This window comes from Vombatus ursinus, unplaced genomic scaffold, assembly GCF_900497805.2.
Source record: "Vombatus ursinus unplaced genomic scaffold, bare-nosed wombat genome assembly UNPS02014807.1, whole genome shotgun sequence".
Taxonomy (NCBI): Eukaryota; Metazoa; Chordata; class Mammalia; order Diprotodontia; family Vombatidae; genus Vombatus; species Vombatus ursinus.
The window spans coordinates 13,601,934-13,622,334 of NW_020954585.1; the positions used below are offsets into that span (position 1 = coordinate 13,601,934).

General features: G+C 35.5%; 1 protein-coding gene across 6 annotated transcripts in view; it reads left to right on the plus strand.

Moving 5' to 3' along the window:
* The window catches only part of LOC114052343 (contactin-associated protein-like 4), a 587,798-nt gene that overhangs the window by 105,694 nt on the left and 461,703 nt on the right, over nt 1-20,401 (plus strand). For 4 of the 6 annotated variants that reach the window (XM_027874899.1, XM_027874901.1, XM_027874900.1 and 1 more), the window contains exon 1: nt 17,187-17,289. Coding sequence is in view for 2 of the 6 variants with exons in the window: in XM_027874896.1 (XP_027730697.1) it covers nt 8,367-8,376; nt 17,179-17,289 (121 nt within the window). In the remaining 4 variants the exon portion in view is untranslated. Of the gene's footprint in view, nt 1-8,366; nt 8,377-17,178; nt 17,290-20,401 lie in introns of those variants that run through there. The other 2 variants (XM_027874896.1, XM_027874897.1) reach the window with 2 other exon arrangements.

Here is a 20,401-nt window from a genome sequence, read left to right on the forward strand (position 1 = left end):
TCAAAATGATTTAGTTGTTCAAAGTTGTTCTTAAAACAGTAACCCACTTACTATATACAACATTCTCTTGGTTCTGATTGTTTTGTTCTTTATTATTCCATGTGAATCTATTCATGTAAGATGATCAAGCTCATCATTTCTTATGGCATAGTAGTATTCCATCATGATCATATACCACAACTTGTTCAACCATTCCCCAATTGATAGGTATCCTCACAATTTCAAATTCTTTGCCACCACAAAGAGAGCTACTACAAATATTTTAGAACATAAAGGTTCTTTTTCTTTTTCCCTAATCGTTTTTGGAAACAGACCTAGTAGTAGTATCGCTGTGTCAAAGGGTACAGGCAATTTAATAACTCTTTGTGAATAATTCCAGATTGCTCTCCAAAATGATTGGATCAGTTTACAGTTCCACTAACTGCAAATTAGTGTCTCAATTTTTCCACAACTCCTCCAACATTTGTCTCTTTCACTTTCAATCATTTTAGTCAATCTGATAGGTATAACTTCAGAGTTCAGTTTTCACATTCTACTTTCTCTTTCTATCTTTAAGTGAACCTTGTACTTCATATGGACAAAGCCATCAACAGACAAAAGGAAGAATCTTAAAAAGGATTCATGAGAGCCTAACTTGTAAAATGAGCCTTTCTGTCTCTCCGTATTAGCAGAGAGACTTTAAAATAGGAAAAAAAATAACAATTTAAAATTGTCTTTCTAATTATTAATGCAATTTTACATGTAAAGTCCTTAATCCAATTTCAAGAATTTATTGCTAAAACTTTCTCAGAGCTTGTATATTCCATTTAGAAACTTTTAAAAGCCATATATGTGCATACAGGCACACATACATACTCACACACACATAAGTACACACATACATATATGTATATATTCACACATATATTCACAAACATATATACATATATGTATAAATTTATTTTATTAATTAGCAATTTTAGTATTGCAAAGATAAAAACTTCTGTAATTCACCTGCCCTGATAATAAAAAATTTGCTATGAAAGGAAAAAAGAGGGACGTGGCTATAACAGTATTAACATGGTCACAGACTGACCTGACAAAAGTATAAGAGGGGAAAAAAATTCCCCTAACTCCGTTTGATTCAAAGTAACAGTCAACCATGTCAAAAAGTTCTGCATTATTCACAGGATAGCATAGTCAGGCTCATAATTAATCATGTGGGAAAATTTATTGTTCAGAAAAGAAATAGCACAGTGAGGAAACTGAGTCAAAAGGATCTTACCTTTGTCTATGCTAAATCATCCCCTCAGCTTTCCCAAGCATAGATATCCACTTGTAGCAATTCTCTGATTACAATTCCTTTAAGTCACATGCTGCTTTTCCCTTGAATGTCTTCAGGGTTAATCACAATGTAGTCAATTACATATGAAAAAGGAAAAGAAAGAAAGAAAAAGATAGCTCTACCAAAAGACCTCTAGCCTAATTTTAACCATTTTTTTTTTTTTAGTTTTTAGCAATTACTTACAAAGCCCTTGAGTGATCAAGTGGGGGTGAGGGAGATTCATTTGCCTTCTTAGGGTGACCAGGGCTATTTCTAACCCCACCTGAGTCTTTCCCTGGGCTAAAGCCAAATACAGCTCCTTAATTTTCTGGACATTCAAAGTCAGGGCCTGGACTCTGTCTTACCTGAACACGAGGGGACTTGCCAGGTTCTTACCATGTTCAATGTGCTCCTATGTTGGTCAACCTTGCCCATACTCAATCCTAAAATCACATAGACTTACTCAGCTTCCATGATCTTTGAGATCCTTTAGGTTTAACTCTGGGTGACCACCAGGGAATCCCATTTCTGACACAATATTGTTGCTTGGGAGAACAAACCCCAAAATCTTTACATCTCCTCCTTCCTAGTTTACTTTGTCTTTCTTTTGACAACTAAGATGAATTCAAGTCTTCTAGAATGTCTTGCTTCTCAGACCCTTTGCTTGACCCTGAAAGTGACTCTCTACTCTGTTTTAACTTCTTACTTCTTAGACTTTTGACTTATTCTTAATAATTTATTCTAAACTGTAAAAAATATTTTTGTGATCCTTGCCTTGATTGTGACATACCTTTTTCCCTATCACTAATGTTAATCCCTAGATTGCTGGTCCTAGATCTCTCTGCCCAGCTCTCAGTACAACGCCTATGTAACTATGCAGGAAGAAAAAAAAAAAAACTCAGAACAATATCAAATCACAGTCCCAAGAGATTTTACCTCAAATAGCAAAATTTCACTAATCACAGCTTGGGGCTAGGTTAGGCACTTAATAAATGCTTGTTCCCTTCCTCTTGTTTCCCACTAGTTCTAGGCACTGTGCTAAGTGCTTTATAAACATTTAATTTGATCTTCATAATAATTCTCTGAATTAGATGCTATTAAGATTCTCATTTTACAGTTGACAAGATCTTTGTCTTTGTAACTAAACAGATTCATGATCATGGATAAATCATTTCTTTCTCCTTCATGGGCCTCAACTTCGGGGAAAAGTTTGGGGTCATTAAAACCATTGTGCAGTTTTCAAAAGTTACTAAGTTAATCTAAGTTACTCTCTTTCTCTTGTTTAATTCTGGGCCGAGATCATTGCAAACAAATCAACAATTTATTAAGTAAATATTATTGCTAGACTCTGTGCTAATTGTTGGTGATTGAACGAAAAGCAGAAACTTGGTCCCTGACCTCAAGGAGCTCACATTGTGATGGGGAGACAATATGCAAACAAATGTATACCTATAAGATATATACAAAGCTTAAGGAAAACAATGTCCAAGGAAAAGCACAATGAGATGATAGAAGTGGGGGAAGAATATAGTTTGGACTTGCTTAGTCTTTTTTCTGGCCATGGTCATCTTTTCTGAGAAGTTGTTGCAGAGACTGATTTCTGCTGAGCAATCAGCATGACTCAGTAGTTCTTAAATTCCAGTGCTTAGGACAGTGTCTGGCACATTATAGGCACTTAAATAAATGTTTATTAATTGATTGAATTCAGGAGGTTGCTACCAAAACTAGAAATGACCATCTCAGGATCTCTGTTTGAATTGTGCTTTGGGAAAGGCAAAGCAAAAAGCAAAGCAAAGCAAAAAAAGAAAAAAGCCAAGGACTTAAGACCTAGTCTCAGACTTGCCTAATGAGACAAATATGTTATGTACATATTTGCTATTCAAATATTAGATATGAACATTTTATATACAAATATTCTAAATGTATTTTCTATAAACTGTAGGTATATAGTCATCTTTGAGTTTGCAAGGTAGGGAGGAAAGAATCTACCCCCTTGCCCTTTCCCAAATTCAAGGAAGAGTCTCAAGTGACAAACTCCCAAAAAAGGAAAAAAGGGAGAGGAGAGGGAGAATCCCTCATCTTTGGATCAATTGAGTTGGTTCCCATTCTCTACTAAGTGAACGATACACTTTGATGCATCCCCCAGGGACAAGGACCACAGGAATCAACCTGAAACCTCTGGTTGCACACTCACTTTAGTAAGATGTATATGCCCATCTGCATGCATGTTCCCTGGGATAGAACTCATCCTACCAATAATGTGCAAGTCTTTTAGAACTGAGAAAGAACAAATGTTTTACCCTCAGAGCCAGAGGGCATACTTCATTGGTTCTCACCCATAATACCTAGAAGAGTTTATTACATTCTTCTGCTAAAAAATCTCTAGTGTTTCCTATCCCTTGCAAAGTAAAGTTTAGGGGCAGCTAGATGGTGCAGTGGATAGAGCACTGGCCCTGGATTCAGGAGGACCTGAGTTCAAATCTAGCCTCAGTCACATAGCACGTATTAGCTGTGTGACCCTGGGCAAGTCATTTAACCCCATTGCCTAGCCAAAAAACAAACAAACAAAAAGTAAAGTTTAAAATCCTTCATCAGATATTTAACATCTAATGCAAACTGGTGCCACCACACATTTCCAATGTTTTCTCATTCTATTTCATATCATATATATTATATTTCAATCAAACTGGACTGTTGTCTGTTTTTTAAAATACCTTGTATATTACTTTGCTGGGTTTAGCTTTGTTCATACTGAGCTCCTTCAATGGAATGTCCTCTCTTCTTGGTATGTTTTTCTCTCTCCTATTCTGCCTACAGAATTCCTAATTATTACTTAAATCCTAATTTAAACAATACCTCCTCCATGAAGTGAACATATTATAAATACCACATTGAGAAACATTATCACACACACACACACTGACTTTACATAATATTTTATTTTCAACCTGTCTGATGCATTTAAATTATTGCAATTTTATTTTATGTGTTTATTTTATTTTTAATTTCATTTTATGTTTTATCTACAATTTTACTATGTTTCTTGAGGACAGGGACTATTACTCTTGACTAAACTTAGTAATCCCCTATAGGATCTAACAAAATGCTCTTCTTGCAATATGCACATGATAATTGTGTTTTTTCTAAGTTAAATTTTATTAAATTCATTATGCCTCAACTTCAAACCTTCCATTTTATGGGAATGGGATTTATATCCACTTGAACTGAGAAGGTACTTCACATGAATTATTTTAGAAGATTGCATTAAGCCTCTGAATATTTTAGATATGTTTTACAGCTAACTACAATCGGCCATCATAGTTTTACTTCAATTATTCTCTAATTTATCTGTATTAATATTAAATAATTTCACAGAATCACAGAATTTCAGAGTTGGAATAAAATGTTTAATCCCTCTTTTATATGATATTACTTTAAATACTTGAAGACAGTTCTCTTGTCTTGCCAGAGTGTTCTCTTCTCTAGGCAGAACACTCTGAGCTCTTTCAATCAATCTTCATTTGATGTAGACTCAAGGTCTTCAATAATTGACTCTCATTAGAAATCAGGAGATGTATAACTCAAACTCATTTCCATTAGTCAATAGAATAATTATTTTAGATACACATTTTTACATATTTCATACTTAGCATACTTTAGAGACTTATATTAGTTAGCCTTCAAAATAAGTATACTATAATATTTGTTCTTTATAATGAAATGGTGCCACTTTATTCCCTCTTTGAAGAGTTATGCTTACAGTAAGTCTGTTCTGATGTTTGCCATGCAGAGTACTTCCTATTTTGAAAATGCAGCACATTCTTTTATTATATTGGTAATAAAACTCAGTGGATTCTATTTATTCTTTTCCTTGGCTATAGTATGTTGGGAAATGAGGCAATTGCAAAGTGGTTGATAGAACCATATCATTTCTCAACCTGTGTTTTGACTCTTATAGCTTTAGGGTATTCTTTTATTATATTTAATCAGCTTTTGTTTTTCTTTCCCGTAGTGTTATCCTTCATCGTTGTCTGCTTTTGGTCATTCATTTTGGGGGGTTTCCATTTTCTTACATCTGAACTTTAAATAGCTATTATTATACCTCTAAATTCAATCAGCCTCTGGCTGTGCAGTTAACTGCTTCTCTATTTCCCTCCTTCCCCAGAGGTTAATCGGGCTAACTCTTCAACCTGTTAAGTCTATAAGCCAGCATTCTGAAAGCCAATGGTTGTCTCTAAACCAAGGACTTCCCATTAACATCACAGTGTGTTAGCAATCTATCAAATATATATCTGTGGTTTATTCAGCAGAAAAAGGAGATACAATTCTGCAAACTACATTCCATGGCATACTTCAAAAAATGCCCTTTTTCTTCAGCTTAACTGTACTGTTAGTGTGACACATGGCAACTTATATTGGCACCTTTTTGACATTTTGTATTAGTGGTAGATGTGTACCTTTGAGATTAAATTACTGATTGACAGATTTGGATATCATAAGTTTCACTGAGTAACTGAAAGCAGCATTCAGTTAATGCTGACATGAAAATAATACTTAGAAAAGGAAACTAATTATTCTCTTTGCAGTGTTTTGTGCTTAGTAGAGGTTAATTGCAAAAGGCTATATAATCCTGCAGAAGGGTAATTCCAGGCCATTTCTATCTCCTCCTCCTTGTCTGGATAACCCTTATACGTATAATAAGCATTTAATACTGTCATATTCTCTTCCACAGATTCCTGCTGGAAGCATTACCACTACCTAGAAAGTACTATTTTTTCCATAAATGTCTGATCAGCCAAGATACATGTGTGGCATTGGGAAGGGGAGGTGAAAATGCTAACAAAAAACACATCTTTCCATACTTTGATACTCTTCCTGCCACTCCCAAATGTAGACATGACTGATGTTAATATAAATATCATAAAACAATCAAGAGACATATAACTTTAAAAAAAGTATTTGGGTAGAAGGAAAAGTGTCAAGTATATTTTGGAAAATAATGACTAAAGTGTGAGGTCTTGAGAGAGAGGACTTATAGCCAATAGCCAATGTAATCGTAGAAAGTTGTCACAAGTGAAGCAGTTTAAAATGTATCAAGAAAGTGAGTCGGTTATGAAATGTAAAAATCTTTTATTGGATCAAGAAGGAAAGAACTGATTGTCTAAGATAATCCAATTAAGTCTTTTGGGCACTTTAAATAGCTGAAATCCTAAGGGTTGGGCAATGGGTCTATAGGCCTGAGAGCTCAGGAATCTTTCTCTGTTCCATATTTAAGTATGCCAGCTTCTAAAAGAAATGATTCTGTGCCATGAGCAAAGTCATTTTGAAAACCATTGATGTGGGGAGAAGAGCCTATTAACTGGGAGTGTTAAGGTCCTAGGCTCTGCTATGAGGTTACCTAGTGATATGATTTTGGGCGAGGCATTCACAGCTCTAGAACTCAGTTCCCTCTTCTATTACATGAAGGGATTAGGCAGAGGTGGGGAACCTGTGGCCTCAAGGCCATATGTGGCCTAAGTCTTTGGGTATGGCCTCTTGACTGAGTCCAAGTTTTATAGAATAAACCCTTTTATTAAGGGGATTTGTTCTGTGAAGTTTGGATTCAATCAAAGGGCTGCATTTGAGGACCTACAGGGTTACATGTGGCCTCAAGACTAAAGGTTCCCCACCCCTCGATTAGACTGCATCTTTTCTTTCAGAATTAAGAAGCTATGCTTTAATTTGATAATTTCAACACTATTTACAATGCAAACTTTGAACCTTATATTCCACTCTCTGGAATAGTTTTCTCAAAAAGGAAAAAAAAAATTGGATCTTTCTATATCTTCACTGAATTATTTAACACACGTACATGCAGCTCCTAAATTTAGCATTGGCACCTTGTCAAAGATTTATAGCAAAATTATAATTCCTGTTTTTTAGTGCACCCCAGGGCTGGACAAGATGTAGGGATTGTGCATTAATTTTTTGAGAGGGGTATAGTGTTTGCCACACTGACTCTGTTGCAAGCATCTCCCTTGAAAGCTATGATATAATGCTAAATGGCAACTCACAGTTTTGAAGGGGAGTTGTATCAGGGGTGTGCTGGAGAAAGCTTGACTTTCTCATGAGCACTGATTGTTAAATTTTCAGCAAAGAGTACATATCAAGGCTTAATTTTTTTTTGTGGATTTTCTAGACTTAAAGTGATAGAGAAAATAATAATGCAGATTAAGAATAAACTTAAAAGTGTTGTGAATGCAATTTTCTGCTTTCCAGTTTTCTTTCTTTTTCTTTCTTTCTTTGTTTCTTTTTCTTTTTCTCTTTCTCTTTCAAGCAAGTTGTTAAACATTTACCAGTACAAACCTGGGTAATATTTACTCATCTGATATATGCTGTATGACCTTGCATAGATTGCATGCCTTTCTATAATATTTCATCTTTATCTATAAAATAACTGAGTTCAGCTATATAAGCCCTAAATTCTCTTCTAGCTCTAATAATCTATTCTTTTATAGCTCTTACTTTTGCAGAAGACAGAAGATTTGTCACAGTGCTAATTTCCCCAGTAGAATGTGAGCTCCATGAAAGCAAGGATTGTTTTATTTTTGTATTTACAGCCTTGGCAACTAATTAGCACAGAGATTTACTTAAATTTTGCACTTATTAAATGTTTATTGAATTGAATTGACTAGCCTGTCTTACAAGGAGAAAAAATCAGTCCAAGGAACTACCACTCTTTGACACAAATACAATGAAATGTCGATCTAATTTTCAGATTAAAGATACAGTTCTTAAATATTAGGATATATATGGAGTCAAGTATGGTCTCACCTCAATTGAAAAAAAAATGAATTACATCATCTTAAAAATCCTTTCCTGCTCCAAGCTTGAATATTTAATTATATTATTCTTTTCCATTAGTCATTTAGAGACCATACACAGGCCAGTTTTATTTTCCTTTGACACTCTCATAGTTCCCATTAAAGTGGATTTTAAAATGCAATCTATATATGAAATATCTTATTGCTTAAATAAAAAATCTAAAAGAACCTTTTCTGATTTTCATGATTTTGTAGCTGCAATGTGGCATTGTCTATGATGTGCATTGTTCCCTTATGCCACCATAATCTATTGAATTTTCAACCTTCCCTCTGACTTCTCTTACAAACCCCTACTTTTTGTCCATAACATCCTCCAGTTCCTTGACCACTCTCCCAAGTCATCTCCCCGCAAAAGTCACTGCAGGTTCTTCTCCCTTTCTTTACTCCTTATCAATAACACTCTACACTGTCCAACTCCCTTGAATTCCCAGCCCCTTAGTCATATCTGCAATTATGCACTGTCAAATCTCATCCTTGGATCACTCCTGCCACTTACCTCCTTTGTTCCTACACATTTACTATTGAATGCAGGTGTAGAAAATCCCACAATTTGTCTGACTAGGTCCAATACAAATTTACATTATACAGCCTAAACTGGATTTTCATTGATGCTAGAAAATTCTACTATACATCCTTTATCAACTCACTATCACCCTCTTCACCTTGGCTCTTCCAAACTTCCCCATTCCTCCTCAAACCTCCCATGGCTCTCCATCTTCTCACTCTCTTTATTGAAAACCTTGCCTCATATTTTACAGAAAAAAATAGAGAATATTTGCATAGAGCACCCTCTTCTCCCCTCTTCCTCATCTCAGATTGTTCATTTGCCATTTGCCACTATTTCCTCCTTCATCCCTATCTCGCAGAAAGAGGTGACCTTACTCCTTACCAAGGCTAACACCTCTTTCTGCTCAAGCAAAATACCATTCCACCTCGTGTCCATCAATACATTGCCCTTTTTCATCTCCATTTGATCATTTATTTTTAGTTCCTCCCTATCTATTGGCTCATTTGCAACTTCCTAAATAAAATCCATGTCTCTACTTTCTTGAAAAAACTCTCATTTGATCTTTCTATCTCCAATGACTATTGCCCTGTTCTTCAGTTAAACTCCTTAAACAGTTAAACTCCTTGAAAATCTCATATTCAATAGGTGACTCCACTTTTCTTTCAACTTCTTCCTTCTGGCATCCAGCTTTATCGTTCCACTGAAACTGCTTTCTCCAAAGTTAGCAATGATTCCCTAACTGCCAAATTCAATTTTGATCCTCATTCTCAAGGAGTTTCCTACAACCTTTGACACTTTTGATCACCCTGTTCACATTGATGCTCTCTTATCTCTAGATCTTATGAATATTGTACCACTATATCCTGCTTCTCCTCCTACCTATCTGATTGTTCCTTCTCAGTCTTCTTTACTGAATCCTCATCCAGATCAAGCCCTCTAACTATAGATGTCCCTCAGGGTTCTGTCTTGATCCTTTTCTCTTCTCCCTCTGTAAATATTTTAGTTGGTGATCTCATCAATTCCCTCAGCCTTAATTATCACTTTTCTTCTGATGATTCTCAAATTGACCTATTCTGCCCTAATCTCTAAGTTGACTTTCAATCTTGTATCTCCAATTGCCTTGCAGATATCTCAAACTGGATGTCCAGTAGACATCTTAAACTAAAAATGTCCAAAATAGAACACATTACCTTTCCCTCTAAACCTTCCTTAATCTTCCCTACTATTGTACAACTTCTCATCCTAGGTTTACAACCTGGGTGCTATCCTTAATTCCTTGCTATTCCTCACCTCCTCTACCCAACCTGTTTCTAAGGCCTATGGATTTCACTCTTGCAATGTCTCTCATATATGCCCCCTTCTCACCTCTCTCATTCCCACTTTAACATAGATCCTTATCACCTCACACCTGGAATACTGGAATAGCCTGCTGGTGGATTGCCTGCCTCAAGTTTCTCCCCACTCCAATCCATCCTCCATTCAGCCACCAAAGTCATTTTCCTAAAGTGTAGGTCTGATTATGTCTCACACACACACACACACACACACACACACACACACACACACACCACTCAATAAAATCAAGTGATTTACTATTATCTCCAAGATCAAATAAAAAAAAAAGTTTGGTATGAAAAGTCCTTTTCATAACCTAGCCCCATCCTACCTTTTCAATTTTCTAACATCTTACTACACGCCTTGTATTCTTTGATCTAATTACTCTGGATTCCTTGCTGTTCCACACACAAGACAATCTTGGGACTGAGTATTTTCTTTGGTTATCCCTCATGCCTGGTATGCTCTCCTTCCTCATCTCCAACTACTGATTTCCTTGGTTTTCTTTAAGTCTCTCCTGAAATCACACCTTCTATAAGAAGTCTTTCCCAATCTCTCTTAATTTTAGTGCCTTACTGATTTTAATTATTTCCCATCTTTCCTTTATATAGCTTGTTGTATATGTTTGCTTGTTTTCTCCTCCATACAACAGTGAGCTCCTTAAGGGCAGACTGTCTTTCCCCCCCCTTTTTTTTTTGGTCTCTGCAGGGCTTAGCACCTAGCAGGTATTTAATAAATGTTGATTGACTAATGAAATAGCCTTCTGACAACTACTTCCAGGAAAACCTGTTCCTCAGACTGGCTGAGCTCCAAGTGCCACAAATCACTACATGAAAAGAGAATGGGGCTTTTTTTGGTTACTGGAAAGGGGTCCCCAGAGGCAAATAATAAGAGTTATCTCTTTGAGAAAGACTGATCACTTGAAAGCTTTGAGAAAGTCCCAGAGAATTAAGAATGGGACCCTTTTTTCCCAGAGTAGGTACAACAAAAAGCAACCCACTCAGACATACTTTATGAGACAAGAAGCAACTAATTCCGTATCATCAAATTCTAGCAGTGAGGATTTTCAGTGATTTTCATCAGATCAGGTAGTTTGGATGGTAAAATCTGCCCCATCAAAGCCTTCAGTGTCCTTAAAGCCAGTATAGATCAAGGGGAAGCCCTGTAGAGTTTGAGGACCAAAGCAACAAAGGCACTCACAGTGTCAATTCAAGACAAGACAGTGACCCAGAGGTTATGGCTTTCCAAAGTTAGATAGAGCAAACAGATTCTGGTACATTGAGTAATATCTAAATTCCTGAAAGACTGAAGCAGATTTGCACAGACTTTTCGATGTATTGATAGGTTGTTCTGTTGTTTCTTTTCCTCTCTAAAAAATACTATTTGTTATATGGAATGACTCTCAGGGAGAGAGAAGGGAATAACTATGTGGCATAACTATGGTCATATAAGAAATAGAAAAATATCAATAAACATTGTATTTAAAAAAAAAGAGTTGAGGGGGAAGCTAGGTGGCGCAGTGCATAGAGCATCAGGCCTGGATTCAGGAGGACCTGAGTTCAAAACCAACCTCAGACCAGACACTTGACACTTACTAGCTGTGTGACCATGGACAAGTCACTTAACCCCCATTGACTCACAGAAAAAAAAAAGAGTTGGTACCACCTCACATTTATCAGATTGGCTTATATGACAGAAAAGGAAAATGATAAATGTTGGAAAGGATGTAGGAAAATTGGGACACTAATGCACTGTTGGTAGAGTGGTAAACTGATCCAACCCTTCCGGAAAGCAATTTGGAACTATGCTCAAAAGGTTATAAAACTGTGCATATCCTTTGATCCACCAATACCACTACTATGTCTGATCACAAAAAGATCATAAAAAAGAGAAAAAGACCTACATGTGCAAACATAATTATGGCAGCACTTTTTGTGGTAGCAAAATATTGTAAATTGAGATAATGTCCATAAATTAAGGAATCGCTAAACAAGTTGTGGTATATGATTGTAATGAAATACTATTGTGCTATAAGAAATGATAAGCAGGCTGATTTCAGAAAAACCTAGAATTACTTACAAAATCTGATGCAAAGTGAAGTGAGCAGAACCAGGAGAACATTATCCATAGTAACAGCAATATTGTATAATGATCAAATATGAATGACTTAGCTGTTCTCAGCAATACAATGACCCAAGACAAAGGACTCATGATTGAAAAATGCTTTCCACATCCAGAGGAAGAACTGATGGAGTCTGAATGTAAATCAAAGCAAACTGTTTTTCACTTTCTTTAGTTTTCTTTTCTTTTGCTCTGTGTCTTCTTTTACAATATGACTAACATAAAAGTATGCTTCGTGTTATTGCACATATATAACCTACATCAAAATGCTTACCATCTCAGAGAGGGAGAAGGTGAAGAAAGGAGGTAGAAAATTTAGAAATCAAAATTTGTAAAATATGAATGTTAAAAATTATCTTAAAATAAAGTTCCCCCTCTTTCCTCAGAGAGAGAGAGAGAGAGAGAAAGAGAGAGCTACTGATCCCTGAATCCTGACACTACAATATCTTCTAAGTAATTTTAGTTTTCTCTAAATGGGGTAGTCCTTCAGGAATTTAGATCAAAAAGTGGAAAAGTATCTGAGGACTTACCAAGGAGAAAAAAGAATTAGCCAAATTAGAAAGAGTAAAACAAGTGTTAAATAGTGTCAGCTTATTTCAACTTTAATATAAAGATCTTGTTTAATTGTGATGGTATTCAATATTACAGAATATGATTACTCTACTTAACTTTGGGAAGTGTAGCAGAGCATACTGTTCAGTTGATCTGAACAGAAAAAAAAAATAAGATAAGAAGAGCCATTATAGAGTATAACACTGACATACTGTTACAAATTGCAGTTGGGGAAAAAATAGATTCACTGAACATTCAATGATTTATTTTCTTATTTAAATGAAGAATGGCTCAGTTGCATGCAAAATCCTGGCTTAGAATGCAGTTCTTCTGTAACTTATTCTTGCTTTAATGTTTCTTTTGATGAGCACTAGAAATGAAGTCAATTTTATATATAGATTGAAAATATTATTTAGAAGAACCAAATTTTTGAATGGAGAAAGCATGCTATTTAAACATGCTATCTAAACTGAGAATCTCACTTTAAGAAAGTATGATGAGTAAAAATTTTAATTACAAGGCAGACAATTTATATTGGAAACAGAATAGTTAGATTTCCTTCTTTAGTCATTTCTTTTGCTGTCTATAGGATAAAACACTTCATTAAATAAATATGTTCTTTAAATTATGTATAAACAATCAGATTTTCAGGCTGGCAATTGGATACAAAATTATTACTGATTCGACACATATGTGAGGTCTGATTGACAAGGAGATGAAGAAGTTATCTGGAAACAAAACAAAACAAAACAAAAAAACAAATAGATGAATGAATGAATGAGTAAAAATAAAAGAAGCATGATAGACTGAAGAGAAACAATGGAAAGTTGGACAGAATCTCTGAATTTATACTTTGTGGGATGATAACCAAGATAATTGTTTTTCAAGTAATAGTCTTGTCAGACAAATCCAAATCAGCCTACCACATCTGAAGAGCTAAATTTATTAAATTGTTCAGCAATTGGCTTGTTTAAAGAGTTCAAAGATCAGATTCAAAGTGACTAGTTCTTCCTACATAAAGAAGGACTTCTGATCTGTCAGGCTGACAAGTCACTGAAGCAGCTAACAAAGGAGAATGGGCTGTCTCCATCCTTTAATATTTTCCAAGATAAACAGAATAATAACTTGTCCTGGATAGCTTAGCCATTTCAATGCTTGCAGGCAGGGATTTATCCAAATGAGCCCTCAAAATTCCATCCAGTCAATTAGTGTTCTTTAATATTTTAGCTATACATATATGGAAATACTATTTTCATTAAGAGCAAGTATTAGGGACTGAATTAACTAGAGAATCTATGTAACTGCTCACTTTATTTTAACTATATAAGCCTAAGCAAGGAAAAATGTGTATGTGAGATTTGCATAAATATTATGTATTATAAACTATATATGTATATGCATATTAATATATATTCCCACATATGTGTATAAATAGAACATTTATTAAGTACTCACTGTGTGCCTGACATTGCTAAATGCAGGGGATTCAAATAAAAGCATGCAAGATATTCTCTGCTCTCAAGGAACTTACATTCTAATGGATGAAGGCAACATCAGAAGGGCATCTAGAAAGTGAGGAGGGGAAGCGTCACCCCCTCTCTGACCTTTTTCCCAATTGAATTTGCATTGCCTTATGTCTACCTAGAGAGTAGCTCCTACCCTTGCACATATTTGTGGGTATTTACTTCTAAAACCATTATCCACAAACCCCTACTGTTAAAAGAAATCCTTGTTCAGCCTTTGCCAGGATGAAAGAGCCAAACTCATTAAGTTAAAAGGATTTTATTCTACATACCAAGGCAGAAACACCTTGGGAGGGCCAGCCTCCATTCAAGTTGTGCTCTATTTTTTTTATGGATAAGAGTAATCATCTTCCATGTTTGATCAAAGGTATTTTGATTGGATCACATAATCACAAGGAGATGGGATTAGTGCCTCTCAGCTCCTCCCTATGCATTTTGATTGGTCCATGTTTCAAATAAGAAGAGGGGGTTAGGGAGCATGTGCCACCACCATCTTATGCAGGCCACCTGCTGTGTATTCAAAGTTAAAAATGTTTGTTTTTGTTTTGTTTTTCTTTTAAATAAAGTCACCCAAACTGATTCAGCACAAATAGCTGACTTTTCAAACTACCAATTTAATAGTTAGCCACAATTAGTTCAAAGGAAAAGCTCAAAAATTTACTAAGATGTCATAGTAAGAACAGTAAAAACAGTAGCTATAAAAACAATACCTCCTCATACATTTGGAACTATAGGACACCCATGTCCTTTTCATTTTATGGAATCCTCACACAGATCAATCAATCAATAAAATTCTGGGGATACAGAAAAGGGGCAAAAAAAAATAACAAACACAAAAAACAGCCCCTGCCCTTAAAGAGTTTGTAATCTATCAGATGCTTACTCTCTGGTATATGGGTTATGCATCTGAATATTCAGGATCTGCTCCTCTCCACAGTATGAAATTCAAGTGCCAAGGCTAGCTGTATCTCTCTCTGGAAGCCATGGCCAGATCTTTTCTTTGCCAGAAATCTCACTCCTAGGCCTTTCGCAGCAGCATCACTGCCTCTTTTTAAACTCGTCTTGTCTATCTCAAGAATGTATGTCTATCCCCTTTGGATACAATGACTTCTATTCATCGAATAGCTCCACTTCTGAGATTGACTGCCAATGCCGGGGAGGAGGAGGGGAAGGATGAGAAGACAAAATCCCCTCTTTTCCCCTCTCCTTCCCACCCTGACTTGTTCGTTTTCAGAGATCTGTGTTCTTACTCAAATGCTGACTCATGACTGAACTGGCTACATAGTTGAGGAGCTCAGGTTTTTAAGGGCCTTCCTGTAGTGTGGTCAATATTTTAGCCAGCCAATCCTAAATTGCCTGTCCAATTCAATCAGAGAAAGTTTGTCACACAATGAGAAGAGACTATTAACACTAAGGAACCTTATCCAGCTCAGAGTACTATCTTCTTTGTAACTCAGTCTTAGAAAGTTGCCTCTGGCTTTGTGCGGTTAAATTACTGGCCTGGAGTTACACCACAAGTATGTCCAAGTTAGATGGGAACCCAGTTTTTCTTGAGTCCAAGGCCACCACGCTATCTACCCCATTGTGTTTCTATACACACACACACACACACACACACTCACTTATGAGACCTATACATCTATTAGTTTGAGAAATAAATTCTGAAGAGAGGTTGTGTAGTATATAAAGAGTTAGGGTTTGTTTTTTTTTTTTTTTGAAGGTTAAAATGTCACTGAAAAAAATATGGCATTTTCTTTTTATTACAAATTGGCACTTGGATACCATGAAAATAACACTTTGACTCCAGGGTTTTTCTATAACTTACTATATAAATGATGTGTTCCTGACCCTAAAAAGAGTTTCTGTTTTGTAATATTTTTCTTCCTCTCAAATGGCATATATTTTGCTTACTTTTTCTTTTTTTTTCAGACAGCAGTGCCATTACAGTACAGAAAGGGCATTTGTACACTTTTTCTGGTGTTTAAGTCAGTTCTCCTTCAGCTAAAAGTAGAACTGGTATTGATTCTCAATTTATATTTTGCAAAAATAAATGGAGAATGAATACATGGCCTGTATAGTAATTGTGGTGGAGAGGGATTTAACATCCAAGTTATTGATTAGAACCTGCTTGCTTATGCACAATTGATTGTGAACTGGAGTTAGTTCCTTTTCTGAAATACTATATATTTTTTCTATGGAAAACCAGAGACCTGCATGTTAATAATGGTACATTGATGTTTTGATACCTCTTCTACTTTCAATACACATGCAGTACTGGGCCAATCAACTCTGCTTTCCATGTAGTTTTAAGAGCTGCTAGCATTTTTGTAGTTGTTGGTAATTGAGCATAATACAGACCTCCCTTCAACAGTGCAAGAAGCACACGTCTATCTGGGTCAGTACTACTTGTTACTTGAGTTTAAACTGAAAAGGCAGATGCCAGTACCAGTTCCCATAAATAGAAGCTCTAGAACTGTGGACCATCTATCAAGCTTGTCTCTGGAGTTAGCAGAAGAATTTAGGGAATGAAAGAAGTCAAGGCAAATAAGAGATGAAACTTAGAAAGATGGATAAAACATTAACAAAGATAATGTTATTACTGGGTTTGGGTAGGACAGAGAAGATCACAAAAGAGACAAAATTTTGATCAGGAATGAGCTTTTTGAAAATTGTAATAAAGCAGGGGTGGGTAACCTGCAGCCTTGAGGTCACATGTGGCCCTCTAGGTCCTCTTGTGTGGTCCTTTAACTGAATTCACATCTCACAGAACAAATCCACTTAATAAAAAGACTTATTCTGTAAAACTTGGACTCAGTCAAAAGGCCACACCCAAAGACCTAAAAGGTCACATATGGCCTTGAGGCCCCAGGTCCCCCTGTTCTGGTAGGTGATTCCTTTTGCTTTCTTTATTTGTGGGTTCCAAGAAAATATAATTCTATGTATTAATCTGAACATGGTGCTTTTCCTTAACAGATAATTGTGATGATCAGTTGGTTTCAGCTTTGCCTCAGTCATCGTTCAGTTGTTCCTCAGAGCTCTCTAGCAGCCATAGCCCTGGGTTTGCAAGGCTTAACCGAAGAGATGGTAAGTTTCCTTCCTTTGCTTCTATTAATTTGTACTGAATTTCTCCATTTTCAATCATTACATTATTATTTTGCAAAATCATAAGATTTTCAAATATTAAATGCTGTATTTTATGAAATATTGAAATTTAGACAGAATGCCGGAAGAAGCTTATTAGAATGTACTCATTTGGAAACCTTAATCAAGTTATACCTCTCTGACTTAAAACAGCTACTACTTTCATTGTGGCCATGCTTGGGGAGAGGTAAGCATAAGACTAGTTGGAACATCAGTAATATTTCAAAACCTGGTTGAAATGATCACTTACACATTTAAATACTGTTTAAATGCCTTTGTGTCTGCCAAGTTGGTCTGCGATGTTTTAGAAATTAAGGTTTTTAATTGCTATGGCAGCAATCCAGTTACCAAAAGTATATCATTATTATGAATACATGATACATGACTACTTACACACCCCTTGGTTTAAATTAGAGCTAGATTATTGAGAGAATAAAATAGATCTTTTAGATGTATGAATATTTCAGGGGGGGGATCCCTAGAGAAAAAAAAAATCTTTGTTGCTCAGTTCTTATTTGGTTGATTTGATTTGTTCACTCTAGCATTGACTCTTGAAGGAATGGGATATAAAAATGTCTGTACGCTCCATTAGTATTATCCTGTATATATTACCCCTGTGGTAGTGTGGCTAACTGTGTGTGGGTATGCTTGAGATACAAATAAATTACTACGCTCGAGTAGAAATGCTGGCAGCACTCTCAAGGAAAGGCAGAAAACTGAACTCAAAACAAATGCACAGGAACTTCTTTCTCCTCAAATTTTCTTGTAGATCTTTGTCTGGATTTTTGCTTTGTCCTTGTCACATTCTTCTTTCTTCCACCTTTATAACAATAACAACAACAGCTAACATTTGTATAGGACCTTAAGGTTGGCAAAGCACTTTACAAATATTATCTCACCCTGAAAGGAATGTGATATTGTTAGCTCAATCTTACAGATCAGAAAACTGGGGCAAATAGAGTGTAAGTGTCTTTTCCAGGATCACATAGCTTTAATTAATGTCTGAGGCTGGTTTGAGTTTAGGTCTTTGTGATCCACGTTGACTGCTCTATCCATTTCATCACCCAGCCACCTCTTAACCATGGATCTATTGTAATACTTCCTCACTCCCCTGTCATTAGATTGAGAGAACCTTGAGGGCAAGGACTATATTGTTATTTATTTTTGTATCTCCAAAGTTAAGCACAATAGAGGGTTTAATAAACATGAACACAGTTGTAAATCACTTTTTTTTCTTTTTTTGGCTAGGGAATGGGGTTAAGTGACTTGCCCAGGATCACAAAGCTAGTAAATGTTATGTGTCAGAGGCTGGATTTTAACTCAAGTCCTCCTGAATCCAGGGTCAGTGCTCTTATCTACTGTGCCACCTAGCTGCCCCATGTAAATCATTTTTTCTCCTTGTCTCTCTGCCTTGTCTGTTTCTGTCTCCATCTCTTTCTTCCTCTGTCTTTCTCTTCCTTTCCAGCTTTTCCTTAACAGTGCAATTGTTTAATATTTATTGATCACTTTAATTGTGATGAACGTTATTCTCTCCACAGAATAATCAAGGCCTTCCTGTAGGACAGAGTTCTATTTTTTCTTTTTTTTTAATTAATTTTTTTCACTTAAATATTTTTTCTTCTTCCCTTTCCTCTTTTCCATTAGGAAAAAAGAAAATATATATATATATACATATATATAATTCTTTCATGAAAATATGTCTAGTCAAAGAAAATTAATCTCTGCATTAGCAACATCTAAATACAATATATGTCTCAATCTGCACCCTGAGTTCATCATCACTCTTTCAAAAGGTATATTTCATTATTGATCCTTTGAAATCACAATTAGTCATTGCATTGATCAGAATTTTTAAACTTTTCAGAGTTATTTGTTTTTACAATGTCTTTGTTATTGTATAAATACTTCCCTCTGTTCTGCTTGTTTTACTCTGGGTCAGTTCATACAGGTCTTCCATATATTTCTGAAATTGTCTATTTCATCATCTCTTATAGCTCAATAATATTATATTATATTCATATACCATCATTACTTTAGCCATTCTCCAATTGATGGGCAGCCATTTAGTTTCCTTCTCTGTCATTACAAAAAGAACTCCTATAAATATTTTTGTAACATGGATCTTTTTCCTCTTTCTATGATCTCCTTGTAGTATATAGGCCAGAGTTTCACAAACTGGGGAAACTGTGGGGGACCAGGAAGCAAGATTCTCTGCTTGGGAGAAGATATGAAGCAAAAGTCAAAATTATTGTGTATATATATTTTTAGGAAAACAACGTAAATATCCACTTAAATATTATATACATACTTTATATTTTATATCATTTTAATTTGTGAAAAATTTACATTTCTTCTGTTTAGCAAGTTGTACTTTATAACAAAAAAGAAAAAAGAAAAAAAAAGCACCTCACCAAATCTAAAAAGTACTATTCTTCACTCCACAATCCCCACATTTACAAAGAAGTTAGGGAAATTATTTTTTTAAATTTCTTCAGGCCAAGCTTGTTTATTATAATTTCTCACATTCAGTTTTATTTTATTGACCTTTCCATTTACTCACTGCATATTTTATCTTCTAAGTTCTATTTCCTATTACATGAGTTCATATAAATCATTCCACATATCTTTGAATTGGTCATGTAAGTATGTGCTCTGTTTAGACTAGCAAAGTTAAAGGTTATAAGGGAAAATGGCAGAAAATATGAAATACAAGAGTGAAGTACTTTCAGTTCTAAATGAAATGATCCCTTTCATTGAATTCTGAGGCTCTGAATTCAAAACTATAATGCTGTAATGCATAAAAACTGGTGAGCAGAGACAACGAACTTGCTCCAGGGTACAAACTATATTAATATCTTTGACTCCAACCATTCATTTGCATAAGACACATTAGGAATATGGGAAACGTAGTAGGGATGGGGAGGGTCACCATTACTTGGAATGAGGTCTTTCACTGATAAATTCAACTCAGAAGCAAAAATAATTCTAGAATATGACAGACTGACTGTAACTCTTACTTATTCTTCCTGAAAGGTGAAAGATCTATGATACAAAG